The 25,550-nt window shown below is 33.2% G+C and overlaps 1 protein-coding gene across 1 annotated transcript; it reads right to left on the reverse strand.

Annotated features, from left to right (window-relative positions):
- Positions 1 to 23,331, reverse strand: LOC129799034 (prion-like-(Q/N-rich) domain-bearing protein 25). The gene is made up of 5 exons (XM_055842632.1): positions 22,095 to 23,331; positions 8,058 to 8,351; positions 4,457 to 4,705; positions 4,258 to 4,400; positions 1 to 530 (listed from the first exon to the last, which is right to left on the reverse strand). Exons 1-5 carry the CDS (start codon positions 22,189 to 22,191, stop codon positions 318 to 320), a joined length of 996 nt encoding a protein of 331 aa, XP_055698607.1. The 5' UTR covers positions 22,192 to 23,331; the 3' UTR covers positions 1 to 317.
- Positions 23,332 to 25,550: the final 2,219 nt, after the last annotated feature.

Below are 25,550 nucleotides of genomic sequence, written 5' to 3' on the forward strand. Positions count from 1 at the left end.
TTTTTGTCTTGAATTAGTTTATTTTCTATATGCCTCTTTGATGATAGACTCTTAAGCAATATTAACAACAAAGTATTTTTACATAATTTTTTTTATCTAATAAATTATACACAAAAAAAATCTTCACAAATCTTTTTTTTTCTTTGCTGACCCTTAAAATGTAAGAAAATAAATTAGGGAGATATTCTTTGCAGGTTGTAGGGGAAGATTTTAATTACACAAATTTCTTTACTAAAATTTAGTATTTGGCAACAACGATAGAGATTATCTCTTTCTTTGACTGGACAGTAGACTCTTTCACATGGAGTTTTGGGTGTTTACTTTAAGAGAATTAGTGCTAGTGAAAGTGTGAGAAATGCGAGGAGTTTTGTGGGAAGTGAAAGAATTGATGATGAGGAACATTCGCCGTTGATGTTTACAAGACCTTCCATGCAGACACATCGGCCTTCCTGGCACAGAGAGAAGGGGTCCAAGGAACAATTCTCGTCCACTTCACAGATTCCTCCCACTTCTACTGACACAAAACACGCCTGAAATTAAGAGAAGGTAGTTTAATCACTAATTTATTAATATTTGAAAAATTATAAAGTGAAATCGTGAAATCAAGGAAGTGAAATGCAACCTTTTTGTCTTGTATGCAAATTAACAAATATTTATTTTAATTAAAAATATGAAAAATGTCATATTAAAAAAAATATGACACATTTTCATAAATTGAAGAATTTCATGAATTTATTCAATGTTATGCGTTCTCTTAAATTAAGAGACAAATTTAACAATCGAATTTCCTTTTTTCAGAATGAAAAATGATTAGAATTTTAATAAAAAGTGTTTTTGAACAGTTAAACAGGTTTGAGATTGTAGTTTAGAGATTTAGGAGAAAAGCATTTCTGGCTTAAAATGCCTTTTGCTAAATCTTATGACCTTTTCAAAAGAACAGAATCATTCTATTTGGGATTAAAATGGATTTGTGGTGATTTTTTTAAAAGATAAATTTCACAAAATCTAATTTTATAAACTTCAAATGGATTTTTGGGGAATGTTTGGAGAACCTTTTGATCAAATATTATTAAAGAAAACTATGGTTTCGTTTTTAAAGAAATCCCAGACGGGGAATCTCTAAAGTTTTATGTTGTATATCAAAAAGGGGTGGTAAAGCATCCCAGGCTTTGCGAAGTGTTCGAACTCGTAACTTAGATGCCATACCTCAAAACCGTTGAATTTTGGTAGATTACTGACGATAAATAGCTTAAGGTCAAGGAGATGAACTTCCTCCGGATGCGATCAGGGGGTACAATGCTTTTAGAACAGGAAAACACAAAATTCTTTGCCAAAGCTTTCGACGCTTCAACTGGCTTCAACGCGTCTTCCTCAGTCAGTGGCTAAAATTTTATTTAGACAATGCTCTTACATTTCTTTGTCTTTCAACTCACTCAAATCTGTGATTTGTCTCTGAAATCATGTCCACACTGTCTATCCATTACTCCAAATAAGGATTTACTAAACATTAAAAAATACATAACATTTATGGCTTTTTAGTTACTCAGGAAGACGCGTTGAAGCGTCGAAAACTTTGGCCAAGTATTTTGTGTTTTCCTGTCGTGAAAGGATTATACCCCCTGACGCATCCGGATAGAGTTCATCTCCTTGACCTTATACGTCAAAAGTACTTTCGCATCATTTACCGTTTACCGGTTCTCAAACCAAATTCGATTGAGCTAAATTGAATTTGGAGTGAAGTTTAAAAGAAGAAGAAGAGTATAAGAGAATGAGATAGACATATTCAAAGCATGTGAGAAAGAAAGGAATTCAAATTTCGACTTCATGAAATTTTCCTGATCTAAAAGGTGTGCCGGAGCCATAAAGAATCGGGTCGGGTAAACTGTTCTTGTCGGTCGAAATTGGGATAAAACTGGCTGCAACCCTAACTCCGAAAAACTTTGTCCACCGAAAGTTTTTTTTTCAAAAAGGTCTTCGAAAATCAAATCCCCTAAGACTGAATATTTTAAATTTTTTAATGGAAATGTCAAAAAATATAGTTTATGTTGTAAGAGCTTGAATGAGATATTTTATTATGTTGAATAAAATGAGAGAAAAATATGTTTTTTTGTCATTTTGTTCCACGTAACCCTTTAAGTAAAGTCTAAAGCCTTTTTGGTCTGAGAACATCTTAAGCTTAAACCTAATTTTCTCCCCGTAAAGCTAGGGGAATGTAGGCATGGTTCGCACACAGTGAACCTTCAAATGATGCGAACTTTCTCTTTGTTTGCAAGGAGCTGGTTTACCATTTGTCATCTCGTCTTTTGAGGTTAATAATTGTCTATCTTATGGCTAATAAATTACGAACTAGCTCTTTGCAAACAAAGAGAAAATTTGCATTGTTTGAAGGTTCACTCTGTGCAAACCATGCCAACATTCCCCTATTAAGATCCATGAGAACGTTTTTGTACCTTAATCAAATCCGATAAATCATCAAGATCGGTGCAGAAATGGGACAAAGAACAGAATTTCCTTAAAGAGCAGTTCCGAGAAATCTTTTGTTCTTTACATTCGAAATACGTTTTTATGAAGGATAATTCTCTAAAAGTATTCCTCTAAAATACCAACTAATATAATTTCATATTTGTCCCCCTTCTTAATAAAATCCTGGTTACGCCCTGTAGCAGTAAAAACTTGAATTTAAAACCCTGTTTTTGTGTGGATAACAAACAATACGAATATGCAAATCTAGAATATTTCTTTGGAAGTTTGATTAATTCCTGTACTATATTGCGTGAAATTATCTCACTGGATATGTTACAATTCGGAAATAATAAAACGGAAATCATAAATGTTTTATGCATGAAATATTAAATTTACAAAAAAGAAAGTCGTCAAAATACGGATCATATGACGAACTTAAAGTATTTAAATGAGTAATTCCTTTCTCTGCAATTCATCATTGCTCAACGCTATTTAGCGAATAATATTGCATTTGTATTATTTTTTTAGTTCTTTACATCCATGAAATTAAATTTAAATTTGGCTAGTTAAAGTTTTCAGATATAATATGGTTTATTTTCTTTCCATAAAGAATTTTCGTTAGTTATTTCTCAAAGTAAGAATATTTAAAGCTACGAAATTAATAAGGATCATGTCGTAGGGGGAAGCGGGGCACCTTTGAAAGTGGGGTTACCTTTGATATTGGGATTTTTCACCTATTTTTAATTAAAATTGGACCTTATTGTGATATAATTTAGCTACACAAACAGTTTGAGAAGCTAAATTACATTATGATATAGCTCAGTTCCGGGCCTCGAGTGGGTCAGTGGATAGAGTAGTAGCTCTGTGACTGCGAGGTCTGGGGTTCAAAGCTGAGCAGCAGCAGAAAAAGATTTCTCATGCCATATCGGCTTTGAATTCGTCCAGTGAATGAATGAATAGTAATGTCAATGGTGCATATTGACAAAAAAGTGAAACGCCTAAACAATAGAGGCTGGTACGAGAACGAGTTTCGACATGAAAGCGGTACTTCAGTCGATACAAATATTCGCTGTCACTGATCCCAAACACACACTGAGAAGGGATGCTGTGATATAGTAACGGCACTGACTGCTCACAGAGCTGTGATATAGAGCGGCTACCCGTATCGGGGGATAAGATAGAATAGGAGTGGGGAAGCATAAGGGGCCCAATTGGTGGCCTGGATGCATCGGAATATCCGAAATGGAGAACTGACCCCTGGCAAAATCTAGCTCAGTTCCACTTAAACATAGGAGAAAAATCTCAATTTCAAAGGTGCCCCACTTTTAAAGATACCCCACTTCCCCCTACGGTCCTTGTAATTAAATTAAATGAATTAAATTCAATACATGTATTTACTAAATAATCCAGTTCAAGCCATTGCAAAGTGTTCTTGAAATTCAATGATCGCTGAATATCTGTTACATAAACTTTGCTAATTATTTTCTAATGAGATCGCAATTATAAGAAAAGTGTTCAGAATGAGGCCAGAAGCCCCCATTCTGGACAACAAGCTATCGCGCTTTAACTAGAATGTGATTGTCAATTTATTGCAACACTTGTAGTACAAATTTCTTCACCGATAAGAGTTCAATTATATCAATATTTGTTTATTGATAGCGATTGATCGTCTATTAAGAAGTAGTGTTGCAATCTGTTAAAATTTCGGAGGTGAACATTCTAGAATGAGTGACTATGCATCAGTTTAAGAGAGATTTACACATAAATTTAGAAGTAGAAAATAGTAATATTTACCCCGTTAGTGCTTTGATGATATCCCGGTCGGCATTTGCATTTTCCCACCGTCTCTGAATCATAGTCAAATTCACAGCTTGAGTAATTGAGCTGATAAGTACACTGAATAGACTCCTCACATTCGTCGTATAAATGCTCGGCAACTGCAAAGAAATTTCACATTAGATCCCAAAGACGGAGATCTTCATCAATTACTCACTTTTGAGGCATTTCGTGCGATCGTGACTTAGAACGTGACTCACGCGACATCGACAGATATCGTGACATCGCGAATTGTTCGCCACACACTGAGAATCCCTCGAGCAGGGCTCGCCCAATTGAATGTCATCTTCGCATTCCGTGAAATCCTCATTGGGATGCTTATTGAAGGGACACAGGCACACTCCTGACCTACAGACCGTTCCTTCGCCCAGGCAATTGTTTGTCAGGCGGCACCAATCGTTGATTTCTGGAGGGAAAAGATCAATCTCTCTTAAGTTAAGAGATGGCATTGGTTGGAAACAAAACGAATGACGAATGTGCGAATTGACTTGATTCATCAACAGTTTCAATTATCGAATTTGCTGGAAGATTGGAAAACTTTTCGCTTGTTTATTGGGAGGAAGCTACAATTTCTCAATTTATTATTTTTAGCTGAAGTCTGTGTTCAATCAAATTGTAAAGCTGGAGTTAAATGGGAAAGTGCTGATTTTTTTTCTTTCACTCATTGCTAAGCTCATTTGTATTATGGCAGAAGAGATAAACCAATTCAAAAGATATAAACCACGGTCAGAAATTGTAATTTACAATTTAGAAACTGATATGCTTTATTCACGTATAAAATTGAAAAATTAATCATATAAAAATAATTTACACTTCAAACGAATAAATAATTAATAATTTTTTTTTTTAATAATTTTAAAAACTGAAATATTTCATGGAAATATATTTGATTAGGTACTGTTAACGCATGATTATTATTTTATTGAAAATGCAATTATTTGCATTGAGGGGTTACGTGGGTCCAAAAGACTGGAAGACAGCATATTTTCTCTAATTTTTTTCAACATAATAAATTTTTATTTTAATTCAAGTTCTTAATCATATAAAAGTGCAACATTTAAACTATATTTTCTTATATTTCCTATAAATTTTTTTTTTAAAAATTCAGTCATTGGTATCTGCTTTTCGGAGATCTTTTTGAAAAGTATAAATCATCTGACGCCAAAAAAATTAAATATATCCTGTTAGCTGATGAGTTAAATTCGTACTTTAATGGCACATTTTTAAGGAAATTTGGATTTTTGGCAAAAATTTGATACAAAAATTACAATTTTTGGCATATTTTTACACCACGTTTTCTCTTGTAAAAGAAGTTGTGATCGAGGTATAAAAAATTCTACTATTCCAGTCAGATGAAAATACTCTAAGAAGTCCACCGAAAAGTATGTGTTTTTCAAAAACAATTTCGAAAAATGAGGACCCAGTGTCTGAATTTTTAAAAATTTGAAATGAAAATTGCAGAAAATATAGTTATAAATGTTGTACTTTTGCTTAGAAGGTCGAATTAAATATTTTTTTTATTATGTTGAAAATAAGTTAAAAAAAGTCGATTATATAACTGCTCTCTCTTTGAGTTCGAGCAGTAAAAGGGATGGCGAAGCGTCTCAGGATTTGCTAAGTGCTCGAATTCGTGACATTACGCCTCAAAAGTACTTTTGCATCACTTTTCGCTTTTGACTGATTCATAAATTACTCAAAAGATTCTACAAAATAGTTTTAAAAGTAATAAAATATATTTTCAGACAAAAATTACTGATTGGTTCATAACCGGTTCACAATCGATTTAAACCGATTTATAAATCAATCAAAAAATTTCCCAAAGTACACCTTAGAATAATTCAATTGAAATTTGTATAAAAATTAGTTATCAGTTATGAATCGGTTCAGAACCGATTCGAACCGGTTCAGTTTTATAGGAAATTCCAAGACCTTTCTAACAAGCCCAAACATGGCCCCATTCGTTTAATAAATGCACTTTCTAGGGCAGAGATGTACAAGAACCGTTTCACTGAGGAAAAACAGAGAGTGCGATTAACTTTTTTTCCTCGGGACTTTAACACTTTTTAGGTGTAAAAATATATCAACATTTTTTTATGTTAATTTAATACCTTTTTAAGGGTGAAATTAACATGAAAAAGGGTTAATTTAACCCCTAATACACCTAAAAAGGGTAATATTTACACCGATTTCGGATCAATAATGCAGGGTAAAATTAACATTTCCGGAATGTTATTTTAACTTTTTCGGATTTCTCTCAATGTTGAAACCAAACAAACGTCAAATGACACTTATACGTCAATGGTCAAAATGCTACCTGAACTATCTTATTTTGACGTTTATTCGGTTTCAAACGGTTCTTGCTCACCCCTGCTCTTGGGCCTTTTTAACTGTTGACCTTAACAAACCGTTATTAGGAATGATTCAACGGTATTTTCTCACATGGTCAAATGTCCGTCTTAGTAATCTCTCAAACACCTCAAACGTGAGGGACACGTTAACGATCCTTGAGACGACTTATGGGGGGGGGTCACCCGAAGGTCCCAAGTCGTTATCTCTTATCGTTTGGCTTCTATAGCAGGCGACAGCCGGACGGACAGACGGACATTCAGCCTGACGACATTTCTCAGAAAATCGTCAGAAACGCGAAGATTTGTTAAGAAAAGTGGTCTCAGGCGGATGGAAAGTGGAAATTTTGGGAGTGAAAAAATTGAGGGATTGTAACATTACTGCTCTCTCCGTGAAATTCTAGCAGTAAAATATTTTCCATATGGTGTCATTCATTTCTTTTGATTTAAAAGTAAACTGAACATTATTTGAAAGAAAAAAAACAAACGAATAGTAAGAAATTATATTTTGTTAAAAAATAGTAATAAATTGTGAATAATAAAAGATTGAAATCGTTAAAAAAGGATTTAATTTATATTAATAACATCTAAGATAATAAAATAAAAATAAATCTAAATAATAAAATGAAAAGGACATTTCACTTTCCCTTTGTCAAATTTTACATGACGATTTTGGTGCTTTTAAAATTGTAAACTAAGTATTGATCAAATTTGATTTAAATCAAATGCCAATAAGATATTAAAATTTTATTCAAAAACTGAACTTTCTTACTACTTATTCCAAATTGAGAATTACAATATCAAGTATTTTGTATTTTCATCTATATTGAAAAGTTCATAATAATTGGTTCTGAATCATCCGAACTACAACCGGTTTAAAATAAAGTTTTCAGTTTAATATAACGAATTTCACTCTTTATTTATTCGTTTTCAATATTATTAAAATTACTTTTTCAATGCCCAATTATTAAAAGAGATGAATCACAAAAATTTGACGAGTTATCGTATAATTTTAGCGTTTGTCATTTTCGTGAGCCAAATTAGTACTTCCTTTTCCGAAATAAACAAAAGGTGAAAAGAAGAATGAAAGAAGATTATGAAATTATTTATAATTTTTGCCACTGAATTCAATTAAAAATCAGATAGCATTCATTGCCATTTCATTGCGCTATTACTTTGAGGAAATGGAAACATTATTTTGAAAGTTTCTCAAAATTTAACAAATAAAATTAATTCATCCTTTCTCTAAGTGGTGTTGTTGGGTAATCTCTATTGCATCTAAATTAGTCTTGAATTGTAAAAGAACGTAAGTTGGGGTAGGGTATGATTTTGAAGATGAAACCTCTATTACAAAATTGTAATGAGAGCGAAATGATTAATGAATTAACATGCTTTTGAAATTGATGAACTTACTGACACTTTTGTAGCAGGTGTTTTCGCGCCTGACAAAGTGCGTGCCCAATTTGCAGTCGCACGTGCCCTGAAAGCACTCCGATTCCGTGCTAAAGGCCATCTGGCACTGATCGTCATGGGTGCAGGAATCCCCTAGATTTTTAGCCACCGGATAGCACTCGCGTTTCTTGTGTTCAGCCACGATTATGAAGCCTGGATTGCACACACACTGACCAGTATCCAGAGGATCAGAATTGTATTCGCAGTACGCATTTGGTGGACAATCGTTGCTCGACTGACATACATTGCTGGTCCCTGGACCGGAAGAGAAGAACATGGCATTGTTAGTTGTAATTCCCACAATTTTAGCATAGAAACAATTGAGAAAAAAATACAAGATATATTTTAGAAAAGCCCCATTTCCATCTTATCCCTAAATACAGATGGAAATTAATGCGTGGAAAATTCAGTAAATCTCGCAAGAAGATTTTAGAAGTTGCAACTGAATTTTCCATATGGCTGTTTTGTTATTACTTGAAGCCTTGGGCCACCCATTGCATAACTCATTTACTACGCATCAGAGAATCCGGCTGAATGGGATTGTTGTCTGATGAGCTCAGAGAATTCAATATGTTACCATTTCTGATGATTCTTTGTCATGGAAATTTTATGGCTTGAGAAAAATGGGAGGAAATCCACCCATAATGTGGGTCATTTGAGTTCACTCATTCGGTGAGAGTGTCTCCTTCCCGTGTTGAAAATAACTTAAATTGGCCCGGCAATTTTAATTTAATTTAATTACATTGAGAGATTCAAAAATTCTCTTCAATTGCTTCTCTCATTGAGCCGAATGTGGCTTCAAAGAAACCACTTTTTACTTCCAAGATCACTTTCAAAGAAAACTTCTATATAGGCATCCAGAGTTGAATGGAAACATTAGTAGATAATGTGCTTTTTAATTATGTACGGATTCAAAACATGGATTCTGTAAAAAAAACCTTTAAGCCTTTGTACGTTTAAGAATAATTCAATAGGGCTGAACGGGGCAGTTTAGATCGTACATCAGGGAAATATATTAATATTTATAAGCACCTAAATATTATCGTATGATGATCGATAATCCATTTGAATGTTGCTGGATGGGCTGGATGTGTCTCATGTAATATGCGATAAACGTGTAAAGGTTCTAATATATCGTTCGAATGGATCACTAACTGGACTATTTTTATGCTATTTACATTTGATTTGCATAATGAATTTGCAAAACGACGAATCACTGCGTTGTTGTTTGCAACAAAAGCAAATACAGTTGCTGATCCTGACAATATGTCGATTGATAAAATTCTAAATACGGAACAAATTCTACATAACTACAGTAGACTCTCTCTAATTCGGCTCTTTTAAGATCGGGCTACTTTTTAATTTCGGCGGCAGTTAAATTCGAAAAAAGTTTGTTGAGATTTTTCAAGTTTGATTATGATTATCGAATGAAGCAAATATCCTTAAATTTACCATGGTTTGTTTTAGTTTTGATGTGATTTTGCATTACTAAGGAATTTTCATGAAATTTACAATATATATGAGCATGTAAACTTAATATGTGAATGCAGATGAACAAAAAATCGATGCATTTCAAAAAGTTTGTTGCCCGAATTTTTCCTAAATTCGGGTGACATTTCGGTCCCAAATGCTCGAATTTGAGAGAGTCTACTGTATGTTCATGATAACCCTACTTGCTGTCGAATGACGATCTACAAAGCCTTAAAGTTAATCCAAAGTGTTCAGTGACTTTTTAAATGAATAATAAAGAGCGACAATTCAATATCGATAAATATTTAGGTATAATCTATATTTCTGGTATAATCTCTCAATATTTGTGGTATAATTCGGTAAACTTTTAATATTGTAAGCTCCTTGTATTCACTGAAATAGAAGGTTCACCGGGAATCCTTTCAAAACCTTCCGTGAAGTATTAGTTCAGTGATCCAGGTAAATGATCCTATGTAAAAACCCTCTGAAAGTTTTCTTCTTTTTAAAGAGATAAACACATAAACGTATACTTCGGGAGAGAAAACCATAAAAGCACTACTAAATTGAGCACTCTGACATTAGTTTCCGGAGTTAAGTCTGGATGTCTAAAATGCTTTTTTCTAAGGAAAGACTATCCAGATAATGGGCACTTAATGAATCAAGTGGTAGAACACTCGCTCTATGATGCAAGTGTCCCGGGTTCGAATCCCTTTTAGGTCATCAGGAATTTTTCTGGCGTTAAAGGTGTTCGAATTGCATCCAATGAGTTTCACTGCACTTGATTTCACGTGGCATGAGACTAACAATCTCATCCCGTATAAAAAATAATAATAATGGATGTTCCGAACTGCCCTTGCGGGAAGGCCTAAGTTCCTCTATGGAATGTTGTCACCATTCTTATTATTACTATCCAGATAATGCGGTGGGAAATACTTCCCGAAAGTCAGTTAAGAGAAGAATATCCTCGTATTGGGTGTGTTGGACACACCTGCGACTTAAGTAGAGAGACGGCTTAACGTAATTATAATCAAAATAATGAATAGAGTACATTCCAATCTGTTTCCCAGTAAGCTGTCTCTCGGCTTAAGTCGCAAGTCTGTCTGGTGCATTAGAGTCTTCGTCAACAGCAAATGTCTCTACTTATTGAGAGCACTTTTTGTCAAAAATTGTATTTTTGACAGAATTTTGACATTTCTACCTGTTGCAGTGCAGACGGTTTACTTCAAAAGACGATTTACTTTGTTGGAAAATTAATCCCTTTAAAAGTTATATTAATACATTTTTGAAGGTATGGGATTAAAAAAAATACATTAAGTTAATCATTTTAAAATTTAAACATTTTTTAAAGTTACAAAAAAGCAAGAACACGATATAAACCTTTTAAAAAGGACAATCTCCCGAAATTTTCACGAATTTTTGATTTTTGTTTCTTACTAATATTTAGCAACAAGAATTTCAAGAATGCAAGGTTTGAAGAATTAAAAGTGTAAGGATTGAACATGGGAAGGCCTAATGGTGCGTACATACTAGAAGCAATTTTCGACAAAAATTTACTTTTTTAAAAAAATCTGACGTTTCTACCTACAAGGATAGGGGAAGTTTTCTTCAAAAAGGCATTTTTTAAAGAAGAAATTTCTACTAATGTGTAGAGGCCATAAGAGAACTAAAAAGAAAGTTACATAATTGAGAAGAGCATACGGCTCATTCGACAATTGTTAACCCAGTCGATGGACGGTAAAATATATCAATCCTAATCCTTCGTTCCTAAGAGCTCAAATAGACTTAATGTCTCTACACACTAAGACCATTTTTTTAAAATACTTTTCTAAAGAAAATTTCTCCTATTATTGTAGACAGACACGTCAAATTTTTTCAAAAAGGCAATTTTTGACAAAAATTACTTGTAGTGTGTAGACGCCATTCGGCGGATTTTCAAGAATATGACCGTAAAATTTGGTAGTAAATTAGGTGAATTTTATGGAAAGGACTTCCAATCTATATTATCCTAAACTTTCAGTGCATGATAGTTTTTGATTAATCTTTATTGTCATATTTTTACGTTACAAAAATAAATATTTTTGAGGCTCAGCCTGGGATTATTTGGTTCAAAATCCTTTTCCTAGATGGCTGCTGAAATTTGCTGGGCTATTGCTATAGTCCTTCGCCCTTTCAGTGAGTGGAATATTTTAGTCGTTTCGGACAGTTCCTTCCGATTAAGTTGATTTAGGTGACATTTTCAATTCACCATTCTTTCCTTTTTAACTGTTAGCTCATCAGGACTCAAAAATTAATAATTCATACCCCTCAAATTAAATTATTGAATATGGTTTATTATTATTTATTTTTTGAAACTAGGTGTGAAGGAGGTTGGAATATTTGAAAGACCCACTCTCCACTATTAATTTACTTTTATATCCGATTGTCGTATTGTGGGGTCTTTATGCGTGGTTAATAGCCCAATAAATCTATTTTTTATTGATCAAGACGTTCCATTCCAGATCGGAAATAAGCCTTGATCTATTACCTGAAAGAATATACTAACTCTATGTGAATATAAGAACGATTATTTCAATAAAATTGCAATGGTTTCCATCGGGACGTTCCACTTGAGCAATTTTGATAATTTTTCACGATTTTACCATTTTCTGTGGGGTGACTCTGTGGAATATCTCTGAGAATGTTCTCACCAATAGAAGGTTAACAGAGATCACCAGTAAAAATTTTAAAACAATATTTTTTTTCTGCTGTTTTTCTTTGCCATGAAAGTACACAAAAATGAGAATGAGCAAATGAAATGGAATTCTTAAAATGTAATTTTGTTAATTGATTAACATCTGTGACTTTTTGTCTAAGCTTTCCTTTCATCTTTTACTCTCAGTACCCAATTTCAGAGGAAAAGAAAGAAGGAAGAGAAATGCGAGATGAGAGTGAAAAATGATCGTGAAAAACTTCCCAAAGAACATTGAAATTTTATCCACATTTTTTTTGTTCTTCCTTGTCGAACCGCGAAGAAGTACAGCGTATTTGTGGTTCAATCAACAATAACGGCTGAGAAATTTTCTGTGAGAATTCTGTCGAATCATGGTGCACAGGAAATTTTTTTTTACATCGAATTCATACTAAAATTATCCGAGAGAAATGAAAGAGGAAGGGTAGTGATAAGGTCTTTTAGCTTATAAAAGCTGTGATTATTTTCTTTTAATTTTTAATTGAAACGTATAAATAAATCAATATTTTTTTAGAATTTGATTATGTAGTATTTTAATTGTATTTTCAACTATTAAACTTAAGGCTATCGGGGATGATAAAGATGATAAAAGTTTTCTTTTTGATTCAAAATGACCTGTTTATGATTATGTTATTGAAAAATTCACAATATAGAAACACGTTCATTAAGACTCATTTATACGGGGGTATTTTGATTCTAAGTATTCTTTCCGAATATAGATCTCCCTCTGAGCTTACCATGTTACGTAATTGCCTATCTTTTGGCGCATAAAAACTTTTTGGAAAATTTTATTGTAAAAACTTCGAACTTTGTCAAAGATGATCTCGGAATTCGTTGTATGTTATCTGTGATCTCTTCTTAGGTAGGGATACATTAAAAATGCTATTTTTTATATTTATAAATGAAATTGGGCTTTATCGTAATGTAATTTAGATATACAAAACGTACAAAACAAATGTGGATCTAAATTGAATTTTGACCAAGACCAATTTTATTTATAATAGCTCCCGACACATCTTTTAGATTAAGTAAGTTTCATAATGTTAAAATTTACTTTTCTTTGATTCTCAAAAAAATTTGCATGAGTCTATCACACTTTTTTCGGCTTCAAATTGGATTTAACTAAAATTTAATTTGGTGTGATGTTCTAAAGAAGAAGAAGAGTGCGAAAGAATGGGATAGACATATTGAAATCTTATTACAAAAAAGAGAGGGATGTGAATTTTGACTTTATGAAATTTTCCTGATCTGAAGAATGCGTAAATATGCAAAATAGCGTTTTCAATGTTGCCCCAATTTCAGTATAAGTCCTACCTCCATCTACATTCAGAAATAAAAAAGAAAATATTTAAAAGAATAAGCAAAGATATTTTCCTAAATTTGCAAAAACAGATTAAAATATTACGTTAAGACTGGTTTCTTATAGACGGATAGCACTCTACCTTTTCCTAAATTCGAATTTATCATATTTATCGGTCTGATGAGAGACAAACGGAAAGAACCCACTTTGTTAATTTTTACTTTTAATTTTACATTTCGTAAAAGTTTAAAGAGTAGAGTAGGGGAGACTGGGGCAAAATTTGTCAAAACGAAAATTTCAATATTGACTATTTTCTAAAATAAAAGATGCTGAGCCTTAAAATTTTTATTATAGATAGTCTTCATGAACCTTCTTAAACTTACAAAGTTTCAAGGGATTCGAGGAAGGATTATGTAAAATAAAAAAAAAAATGAAATCTTGAGCCCTATTTTTGGAATATTTGGCTTACAGAAAATATCAATATTGATTAGCTCAATTTAAGCACATTTCTCGTTAAAATAGAGAAAAATTATCTTCGACAAAGTTGTAGAGGAATAAATTTCCTATAAAAATATGTCAGTTTGATATTTTTAGCGTTTGCAAGAGTAAAACGCTACAAATTATCCGAAGACTGACAAAATTTGCCCCAGCAATTTTGAGAATCTCCACAAAATCTTCTTTTAGAAAATGATTCGAAAATCACATTTCTTTCGAGATAGAGGAAAATAGTCTTCTGCAATGTTGTAGAGCAGCAAATTTCCTATAGAATATGCTCATTATAAAACGTTTAAGTTTTCTCAGAGCTCGTGAAAGAATTAAATATGCGTTTTGACAAGTTTTGTCCCAGTCTTTCACTAGTATATTCTTTATGTGCATTAAGGTGTCGTCGGTGTTGTTTTACACACTCTTTCCGACTTAACAGTATTTTAAACCGAGAAAAAATAAGTTAGACTTTCTATTTTAGCCGAGGCGCACTTGGGGGATTATAACGGATAGAAGTGAGACTTTATCTTCAAACACTATTAATAGTAGTATTTTGAAAGGTTCATAGGTTCACAGTGGTACATTTTGAAATTCCTCTTTATTAGAAAATGAACATCTTGTTCAGTTTAATCAACTAATTAATCTTTAACTCTTTCGTCTCCTTTGGGACTCTGGGTACCCATGAAAAAAATAATTTTTTTAGATTATTTAGAATCGATAAAATTCCGATTCTTGTGGATGATTACAAACTATAAGGATGTCCAAATCTAGGATATTTTTTGCAGGATCCCAATTAACTCCTGAGCTAAGATATTCTTGGTCAAAAATCGTGAATTTTCGATTTTCTGCTTCCTTGCAGATATTGTGACTTTTTTCATATTTCTAGACCCGAATAAGGAAAAACCTCTCGGGGCCAATAAGTATGATAACTAACAATTACAAATTACATAAATTCGAAAAACAATTTTTTCATAAATTTTCAAAAAACTTGTTCAAAGTTGATGGGTACTCTCGTCCCCAAAAATATAGAGGTCAAATGTAAGGTTATCCCGCCAATGCCCGCCATTTGCTTTTTGACACCAACCTTGTAAGAAAATTCAAGCGGGAGCGAAATTTTTGTCAATATGGCCGATAATTTTGACATTTGGCAGCGAAAAAGATTGCTTTCGGGGAAGTTTTTCCTATTCTTCCAGATTTTGGTGAATTCTGATTGTCCAGGAAGTGTTTTTTTGGCTCTTGAGAAAGCTTAATGTGTCTGCAATAACATCCTGTTGAGAGAAATGTGTGTTAAAGTGTTATTCTGTGAAATATTTTGAGGAATCTGTTGGCAAGCAGGAGCTGGGTGTCCTTTTTAGCACTTCCTGGACATCCCACAAGATACTGGTCAATAATTCTTCTTGTTTTAGTGATCAACATTGTAAAGGAGTCATTTGACACGCAAAAATAATTCACAAAATTGATATTATTGGCTTTTGGAAAATTGAAGTTTGTCCAAGTTTCTATCTTTTGCATTCTTTAGGGGACGAGAGTTCCCATGAGTTTTCCAATTTCCCAGAGGCGGAGAAAATTCTTTCTCTACAAAAGTATCATATTTGACCACTAAGACTTACAATAAAGTGAGATTTACTGAAAATCGTTCGCTGGATATGTTGTGGTCCGGAAAGAGTTAACAGGGAAAATTCAAAACAAATGAAAAAAAACTCGGTTTTGCAGGAAAAAGAGGGAAATATTAGACCTGTTACCTGTGTTGATTTTCGTAATTTTATTCTTTACGACGTTTCGAGGATGAATGTACTCTTCATCAAATATCGAATTTTGTTGGGAAAAGCACGTACAGACGGGAAATGATTACACTGCACTTGGACTTGAATTACATATCGGATTTTGAAGTTGACCATTTCACTCAATGATACAGAATCCGTAGTTTCATGCTATACCCCATCGAACCGAATTTTTTCACAAAAATTTTCTCGATTTTGTCGGAGCATAATTTTGGCAAACATGGCTTTTAAAACTGCTTTATGTTGAATATAAGCTCAATCCAATAAACTTTATTGAGGTGCATGAGAACAGTAGCTGTGAAATGAAAGAATTACAGCAAAAAATCAAATAGAACGGTGATTTTCATAATTTTATTCTTCTTTTTTTCCTCACTCACCAAATTGCTATAAAATGAGTGATCATGAAATGAAAATGATGTTCAGTGAAGGTGAATGTTTATCCACCATGGCAAATGGAACGAATGTGTTGGGAAATTCTCAGTTCCAATTGCAATATTCTCAAAGTTTATCTTTAGCACTTATTTGCACTTGCAAGCGATAACTCTCATATTGTGATATGACTTAGTGACTAAAATTTCACAATTCTCGTACGATAACTTGCTAATTCGAAGGTTATTCCCATCAAGAATTTACTACATTGAAGATCAGTGAAGATTATAGCAAAATTTCATCAAAATCATCATCAGAAATTCTTTTAACGGCAAAATATCGTGTGAACATGAAGTATCATTAATTGCCTTCAGAATTGCGTTTGCGCAAGCAAAATGGGATCTTTTAGGGTGATCTTTCAATGAAAATTGACGAAAAGATAATTGGAGAAAATTTCATAACGCCAAATTCGACGATAAACGTCTGAAATAATGGCCCTCTGTCTTCGCATTACGTTCCCAAAATATTTCAAATACCAATTTTACAAAATTTACGATCACGATCTTTCGTAGTCAATTGAAAAGATATTGTGAAGAAAAACACTTTTGATCATTCAGATGGTAAATTTCCATCTGTTTTCCAAGTGTTTTCTTTCTCATTTTTAGAGAATACAACAGACTCTATATTTCTTAACAGAAATGCCTCTCAAACAAGAAAAACAAAATTTAGATTCAATTTATTCCATTATTGTTTAAACATTGTGCTAGGTCAATAACAATTAATTAAAAAAAAATACTATCTAAATTCTTGTAAGGGGATCCAATTAATGTCTTTTAGAAGTGTGAGTCTAATGAATAGCAAAAGAATGGAGATAATGAGAACATGAATTATTCAAATTCCATTTCATCAATAAATTTCAACTTTACAATGTTTGAAAGTGATAATAAAGGGATTATCTTTTACCACTTTAATGTTTGTTTTCTTAGATAAGAATTGGTTGTTTTAGAAAGTTTCCTTCTATGTGTGTCATAAAATATTTCTTATTACGGTCTTACTGAGGGGATATGACACTGAATAATTAATATCTTTTCAAATAAGCTTTAGTGTGAGTAATAGAAAGAATTATTTGGAAACAATAATTCATATAGAGCTTTGTTAGGTAAATTAATAAATATTAATTTATCCTGTGGTTTTGTTACTACTTTTGATTTATTTATTTTGCATCTCACACGGTTTGTACTAAAAAGGGGTAACAGAAAACATGAAGATCATAAGTTGCTATCTCTCACCGTTTAAGCTATAGTTCGTTTTTAGTACTTGAGCGGTTCATTCCAATAACGATTTGTGATGCTGTTCCAATAAAAAATGAAAATCTTACTCATAAACATTTTTTTTAGAACATGACTGATCTCATGTGCTTTTGAGTTATTGACTTTTCTTTGCGTTGGTTCCAAGTTGGTTCTTGTCACGACTGTTTTATTTCAGATCTAGTTGTGTTTGTTGTGTTCTGTTGTGACAGGAATTAACATAAAGAAAAGTCAATAATGCTAAAGCACATTAGAACAGCCATGTACTAAAAAAAATGTTCAGGAGGAAAATTTCCTCATTCTATTTTTTTAAGGTTTTCTTTTTCACCTTACTTTAAAAGCCACAGAATTCTTTGGGATTTTTTTAGTACTTCATTAAGATTCCTTTTTCCATGTTCTAAAAATTTCGTATTATTGTCTTTATGTATTTTATTTATTGTTATAAATCAAAAGAAAAGAATTTTTATAATATTATTTTAAAATCTAATTTTTCAATTATTTTAAAATTATTCTTCAAAAATTGTGAAATCTTTTTACAAATTCATTTAGTACAATACTAAATGATTAACATATTTTGGATTAAAAATAAGCTTTTTAGTTAACATTTTGTGCTTTTGTAATATAGATTTTCCATTTCTCAAGCTTCTTAAAAGTAATGCCTTAATGCCTCGCAAACGACTAAAAAAAGTTTTACAAGATAATATGATTCAAATATTATACAGTCTCTAGAGCAGCAAAAACGATAAAAAGCATAGTGTGGAAAAACAAATTAGTGTGTCGGGCAAATGATTCTTTTTCTTCTCAACTTAAATTACATAAAATTATTCGTTTTGTTCTTATTGATCAACCAATAAAAATACCTGTAATGTCATTGCACCGAACTTTCTCTATATAGAACTGTAATTAACCGTGGAGGAAAAAATATCTACTAAAAATATTCTTGAGTGTATGATACACAAAGAGTACAGTATCGATCTAACATTGGAAGAATTTAAATGTTTCATTATGCGATACATCAGTTGGTCCTAAGTATGACGATGTTCTTGGAGCCTTGGATAATAAATCAATAGAAATTTTTCATTCGTCTCAGCTGTGAATGTTGTTTATCATGAGAAGAATATACACAACATGTGATCATCGTGGTAATTGCAATCACAAGGGTTTCTAATCAAAAATCACGGGGAATGATGGGTATCCATGGACAATTGATTGGAACTGATGATCAATAGATCCACAAATGAGAGATCACTTTTGGTGACTTGTGAAGAATGTAATAATTTAACTGTGACAGATGCGTATTAGGCACGAGTGCTAAGAAGTATTTTGAACACCTCTATAACTGAGGTAAGAAAAAATATGGAAAACACGTGAATGTGACATTGATATAAATTTATATTTAATATGTAAATTGAGATTACGCCAACAAATGGCCATAAAAAAGAGAAGAACAGCACAAAAAGGCACACGCAATTGAGCTCTTAGTAAGAAAAAAAAAGAGGAAAATTGGCATTGTTGTTAAGGGGATAATCATATGAATTGAATTTGCCCAAAGTTTAATTATAGAGGAGATATTTTTTGACAATTCAGTATCTCCAGAAACCTTGAAAAATTTATTGTTACAGATATTGATTGTCAAATGAAGAAGAAATAAATGTTTTAAAATTACACTGGTAAAAATAAAAAGGTCAAATTAACCCTTTTCAACAAAAATGGATCATATTTGATCAGGGTGGAGCATTCTCTTACATTTTCCGTACGAAAGTATGGTATATTTTTCTAAAGTGATCTTTTAGTTTTAGTATAAAACCAAATGCAATCATTTTAAAACTTTAACCAAATGAAATGATTTGATTCTTTGAAAGGTTCACTTGAATCTTTTGAAATTTTGTATGCAAATTTAGTACGATAGATTACGTTTTATCGTAAATTTATTACTCCTATAATATTTCTCTCATCTGAGCAAACACTAAAGATGACTTTTTCATTGTTTTTATTCGTTTATTCCGGAGTTAAATAGGTGCCAAACGGTGACCCTTTCAGAGGATTAACGGTGATCCTTTAATTTTTATCAGTGTACCTTTGTGAAAAAATATTGATCGATAAAAAATAATGCTATTCTTTGAATAATTTTACGATCACCATGTTTTTCAAACTTAATGTTTTAAGAACTTCTTGAATATATCAGCAAATAACACAGATTGGACCGAAGCATTTGAAATTACTCTACAAGTCTAATACAATTTTTTTTCTAAAATTGCACTTACATATAAAGAAAATATAAGTAGGTCTTTTCCAAGAATTTAAACCTTGTTTCATGAAAGAAAACGGTCTCAAATATTAGCTAATTAATATTCTTCTGAAGGGTATAAATAACTATAGAAAAAGAAGTAAAAGATTGACACAAAATAAATTGTATTATTTTTTTGTGTTTAAAAATTAAAACGACTCTAATTTTTTTTTTAGTAGAGGAGACCGGGGCAGACTTAGCCAGGAAATGAAACTTTTCGTTGCATACAATTTGTTACGAATAAGTTTGAAACAGACTGATAAATATTTCAATGAATATAGCGAGGAAAGGGAGCGAGTCAATTTACTCTGAATAAATAGTGGTTTACTCAATATTCTTCCTATAGAAAACTAAAACACCCCACTACTGTCTCACCTCCATGACAAGTTGGTTTTTTTATATGGAGCTATTTGTAGCCGGTTTGCGGAATCGTTCTTTTTCCATTTTGCTTTTTACACTTTTTTCCAGTTTGTCTTTGGAAATTTTTGGAAAGTTATAAAATATACTTATTCAAAATGTATGAAAGGCAAGATTTCCAAAGACAAAGTTTCCAAAAAACAAAAATTACCGAAGACAAAGATAAAGACAAACTAGGAAAAACAGTGTAAAAAAAGTGTAAAAAACAAAATTGAAAAAATACGAAGATTCTTGATCTGAGGGAAAATGTATTTAAACAGAAATCTATTATATTAATTCCTCCGCACTGAATCTTGTACACTCGACTCTTCGTTATCCGGCTGACCGGGGGACAAAATGACATTGAGGTTTTTTGAATGATTAACGGTTTTATATTTTGTGCAGTGTGAATTTATTTTCTGTCTGACAAAGAACAAGAGTACTTTCTTCATGGTGTGCTTATGTTTCATTTTTTTCATAATTATGTATTAAAAACTTCGATACTTTAACACTTCGTAAAACCCTAACTAAAAGTGTCACGGAAGGACCAAGTGGCAGCCGCTGCCACTTATCGGATTTTACATAATATTTTGATAATTTTAATTACATTTTAACATTCGGAGCTTTAGTCAGTTCTTTTCTGGTGTCTGAATCAGAAATTTCACCTCCTTGGGTACTGTATCTAAAGATTTTTAACCATTCGATGTTGTCATCCTCATCAGAATCATGGAGTCAGGGAATGTGGTGTGCCTTTCGATGCGGCAGCCTTTGAATGTTTCAATTTTTCTCTTATTTTTCAAAGCAAAAATTCTACTTTATGAACAATAGTTAATACTATTAACTATTTTCTATTAACTTCGCTTAACAAAATGGATTTTTAGCTTTGGGAAGTAAGAGAAAAATTGAATAATTCCCAAAATTATTCATATTTCCCAATTCAATATTTCCCATAATTCTTCTCAATAATTTGCAAAAACACTTTCAATTTGTTCTTTTAAGGCTTTTATACACTAACAGTCAAGAAAATTACATCTGCAGAACGTCAAAGTCCCATATAAAATGCATATGGCAGCAACTGCCACTTGGTCCTTCCGAGTGCAGTTTTTTGTTTTTGCAATATATTTACATTAATATTTAATTTTTATTAAAAATTTTATAACGAAAAAATAGCCAGATAAATTCTGCACGCATTCAATCAGGCCTTCAAGCGAAATGGTATATTCTTCACTATAAAAAATTAAATTGAAAACTAAATTGGCAGCGGCTGCCACTAGGGTCCTTCCAAGTGTTAATAAATAATACTTCAATTTACACAGGAGAAACTTCAAGTTTAGTAAAAATAATTTTGAATACATCAACCGCCAGTGTTTGGCAGCTGTCACCCGGATAACGAAGTGCCGGATAACGAAGAGTTGAGTGTAATACGAAAAATCTTCTCATTTTTAAAATATTTCGCGTAACGATTGCAGAGAATGCAGAGAAATTTCTATAAGTGTTTGCATGTAAATGAGATTTTGGTATCAACTTTTAAGCAACTTGGTAGGTAGGGGCTTGCATAACATATATTGTTCATGACATTTTTTTTGGGTCACTGATAACGCCGGTAACCCAACCGTCCTTAAAGTGTTAAAGGAATATTGAAAAATATGAAGTGTACGAAGTCTCAAAGCTTTCCCTTAAGTCAATTAAAGTAACATGGAGAGGCTAGTGTGACCCATGGCCATGATTAGAAACGTTAGAAAGTCAATTGACTTTGTAATACGTTATACTTTGTGAGGCGTCAAAATTTAAACAAATACACAACTTGAAATCAAATTTTGAAATGAGTAGCCCCTTGAAGTCTTATTATGAAAATTGAGATATTAGTACACACTTACGTCTCTTCACTATGTCTTGGGCACTACCAGAAATGAGAAGGCTGCAAATGAGGATTGAGCAGAGGGTGAGAGCATGGACACGCTTCTTGGTCAGCATTTTTGGCTTCTTCCGCAACTGATCAAATTTTAAGGGACACTTTAGGGGAGACTAAATATACACCACACATAATTCTATCTCTTTTTTCCTCCGTGGTTCCCTTCTTTCCACTACACAATTGGCACTATTCTCGAATTTCTCCCCGTAGAATTTGCTTGCACAATTCACTTTTGTCGGATGGACTTTTTTGTTGTTCAACACAATTTTACCAGCGATTTCCCTTTACTGCAACTCCCCGATGCGAGACCATTTTTGTGACGTGCGTTGCACTGAATCCGTGAAAGTGATTCTGTGAGCGGAAATCAGTCGTGGGAGATGTTCCTTCAATGGAATGTCTTATCACTCATGAGCCTATTCTTCGGAGACTTATCGGTTGTGCACCCACGAAATTCACTTCAAACACTAAACTCCACGGCACTAGAAGTGAAATTCTCCACCTGCTGTGTCCCACACATACACGCGAAGGTACTTGGGTTCTTTCATGGGAATGATAACACAGAATTTTCTATACAGTGCACCTGAATGAGCCGCCACCTCCGAGACGCAATCGAACACTAATGGGATTTTGGTGGGAAAGCGTGGGCGTTTGGGAAGAACAGGAATTTTCTGTTAAGAGGGAAGATCTCACTGAGCACCAAGGGTCTAAATTTGGAGAAGACTGTGAAGGACGCGCGCGAGAAAAATTGAGACGCGAGTATTTATCGTTTGGCTTCTCCGTGGAAACTGAGAGACTTGGTCAGTTGGAGATCACGAATTGAAGATCGCGGAGAATGAGATGCGAGGAGGAATAAAAAAAATGGAAGGGAACAAGAGTGCGAGAGAGAACAACGAATGGCACTCAGCGTGGTATTTTTTATTCCTTATTATTCTTATTGTACGTTTTTTTCACCTATTTATGTTTTATTTCCTTTTTGTTGTTGTTTTTTTTCCAAAGTGCCTTTTATTACACGGTGCGTCGCTTTTTTTTTAGTCTGCACCTTTCCACTACGATCCAGAACATCCAGAATCTCTATCCGTCGACAAAAAAAAGAACTCTCCCAAACATTTTTTTTCCTTCAAGAACCTCGCAAGTAAAATGGGTCAAGTTTGAGCGCGATCGTGATGCGACCGCGGCGGTATTTCGGATAAGACTGCGTACCCCTGGTGCGGAAAATGGAATTTATGGAGGAAGAGGCGAAAAAAGCTAAGTATCGTGCTCATACGTTCGAAATTTCAGCGATCATGGGAAGAGCACTTTGACGATCGTGGCCTGAGATGCGGCAGTGATCGTGGTGTTGAGGGAAGCCAAAGACAAATTACAATTTAAATTTCCCACACTGACTTTAGCGAGACACAATAGTTGATTGCCCAGGAATGAAATGGGAGAAAGAGAATTTGTAGTACAAATACACAAAGAAAAGATGGGAAATTGATTTCACTGAAAGTTCCATGAGAATAACATATTTCGGCGCTTAAATTTACCGCACGAGAGTACACCACATTAACTTGAATGTTTAGGATCATAGTCACAAGAGATGGCGTTTTAAGCAAAGACACTATCAACGTGAAACTGTTTTATCCTCCATTTTCGAGGGGCTTATCAACCAATTTGTATTAGGAACTTTGTTATTTTTAGCAATTTTACAAAATAAATAAAATTTTGTGCTTTCTCTAATATAGCGAAACACATACTTAAAAGATAGGCAAAGTGGCCTAGCTTTACAAATTTCTTGAACCCGTGACTTTGATGCTATTATCAAAAATAGGTTTGGATTATACTTCCCTTCCTATTCATTGAAATATTTATAAGCCTCATGCAAACATTTTTTGTACAAATTATACGGAATGAAAAATTGTTTTTGGTGGCTAATTCTACCCCGGTCTCCCCTAATTAGTTTACCTGTAGGGAAAAAAACTCTAAATTTGTCATATGACATTCTCGACCGAAAAACCTGCATTCGACCGAAAAAACTGAAAAAGACCTTGATCGAAAAGGCTGAGAGACTATTCGATCAAAAAAGACCGAGAAAAGTCAGGACTGAAAATGCGAGAAATATATCGAAATAAAAGACTGAGAGAGACCTGATTTAGTATACTGAATCGCATTTTCGAACTCATATGATATGACAAAAAAGCTCGTATGGCATTCTCATTTTTCGAACTCACACGTGACAATGCCATATGAGTTACAGAATTCCCCTCCTGGATCGAACAGGCTGAAAGAGAACCTAAATCGAAAAAAAACGGAGAAAGGTCTGGTTGGACTTCTAATGCAAAACCATCGAATTTTTGATAAATCGATCTTTTAATTAAAGCACTCAGCAGGGATCGTAGTAAGTCGTGCTGTTCTGAATAAGACGATCAAATTTAGACAATTAGAATGAGTCATTTCAAGATTGGTTTCTAGACACTTTATTGTATTATGGGCTCAAAGTATTGAAAGTTTGAAAGTAATTTTATTCAAAAATTGTAACACAGCCAATTCACTTAAAAAAAAACGCTTTATATGAAAATTGCTCTCAATGTGCAGAGGCTTTTAGAGTCAGGGGCGGGGGGATCCATGTTGTTTTAAATCAAAACACAGTTAGAATAATCTCATAAAGACTCAAGCAAAAAATTATGCAAAGTTCAGGTAATAAAAGCAAGCTGCTATGAATTTTTGATTACAAAAAAAAATGTGTTTGGAGATATTGGAAAGGGAATTATTGGTCAGGCAGGGTTGATTTATGGGACCCCTTATCGAACCTGGAGGGGAATTCTGTAACGCTCTGACAATGCCATATGACAAATTGGGTTCGAATCTTAGGAGAACTTTTTCGAAAATGCGATTCTGTAGCCGTGGCATTGCCATTTCAGCTCACATAGCATTATCAGAAGTCACATATTTCAGATTTCTGGCAGTTTAAATGACAATGAATTTGTCACTGAATTTGTTTTCGCCCTCAGACGGTCTCGCCCTCAGACGGTCTTGTTCGGCGATGCTCCTGCGTGTATTTTATTATGCCCTTGCGGAGTCAAGAATTAGATAGGGGAAGTGCTTATAATTTTGGACAGTCTGCATATAAGCATCGATATCCTAAGTTTGAAGTGCGATATTTTCAATACTAATTGACTTTTTTTGTTACTCTCTTTTCAAAAGGATTGTTTAGAAACTTGGCAAGCTATTTATCATCTCATTTTTACTAAAATTAGTTTTAATACGTTTAAAAATGAATTGATATGTAGAGGTGAATTTGACTCTTATTTTGGACTACTTGGTTATTAATTTTTACAACTTGTCTGTAAATTTGGACAGATAATCCGCCTCAACAGGATGCCCATTGCTCTTCATTTTATGAACCAATCTTACCAAGTAATCTTCCTGTCTATGTAAGGGAAAC

The sequence above is a fragment of the Phlebotomus papatasi genome, chromosome 1 (genome assembly GCF_024763615.1).
Source record: "Phlebotomus papatasi isolate M1 chromosome 1, Ppap_2.1, whole genome shotgun sequence".
Lineage (NCBI taxonomy): Eukaryota > Metazoa > Arthropoda > Insecta > Diptera > Psychodidae > Phlebotomus > Phlebotomus papatasi.

Coding starts and splice junctions, on each gene's coding strand:
- LOC129799034 (XM_055842632.1), bottom strand. CDS start 22,191: ATGCTGACCAAGAAGCGTGTCCATGCTCTCACCCTCTGCTCAATCCTC. Junction 4,706..8,057: donor CACCTGCTACAAAAGTGTCA/GTAAGTTCATCA, acceptor TTTTCCCTCCAG/AAATCAACGATTGGTGCCGC. Junction 531..4,257: donor ATCATCAAAGCACTAACGGG/GTAAATATTACT, acceptor TCTTAATTTCAG/GCGTGTTTTGTGTCAGTAGA.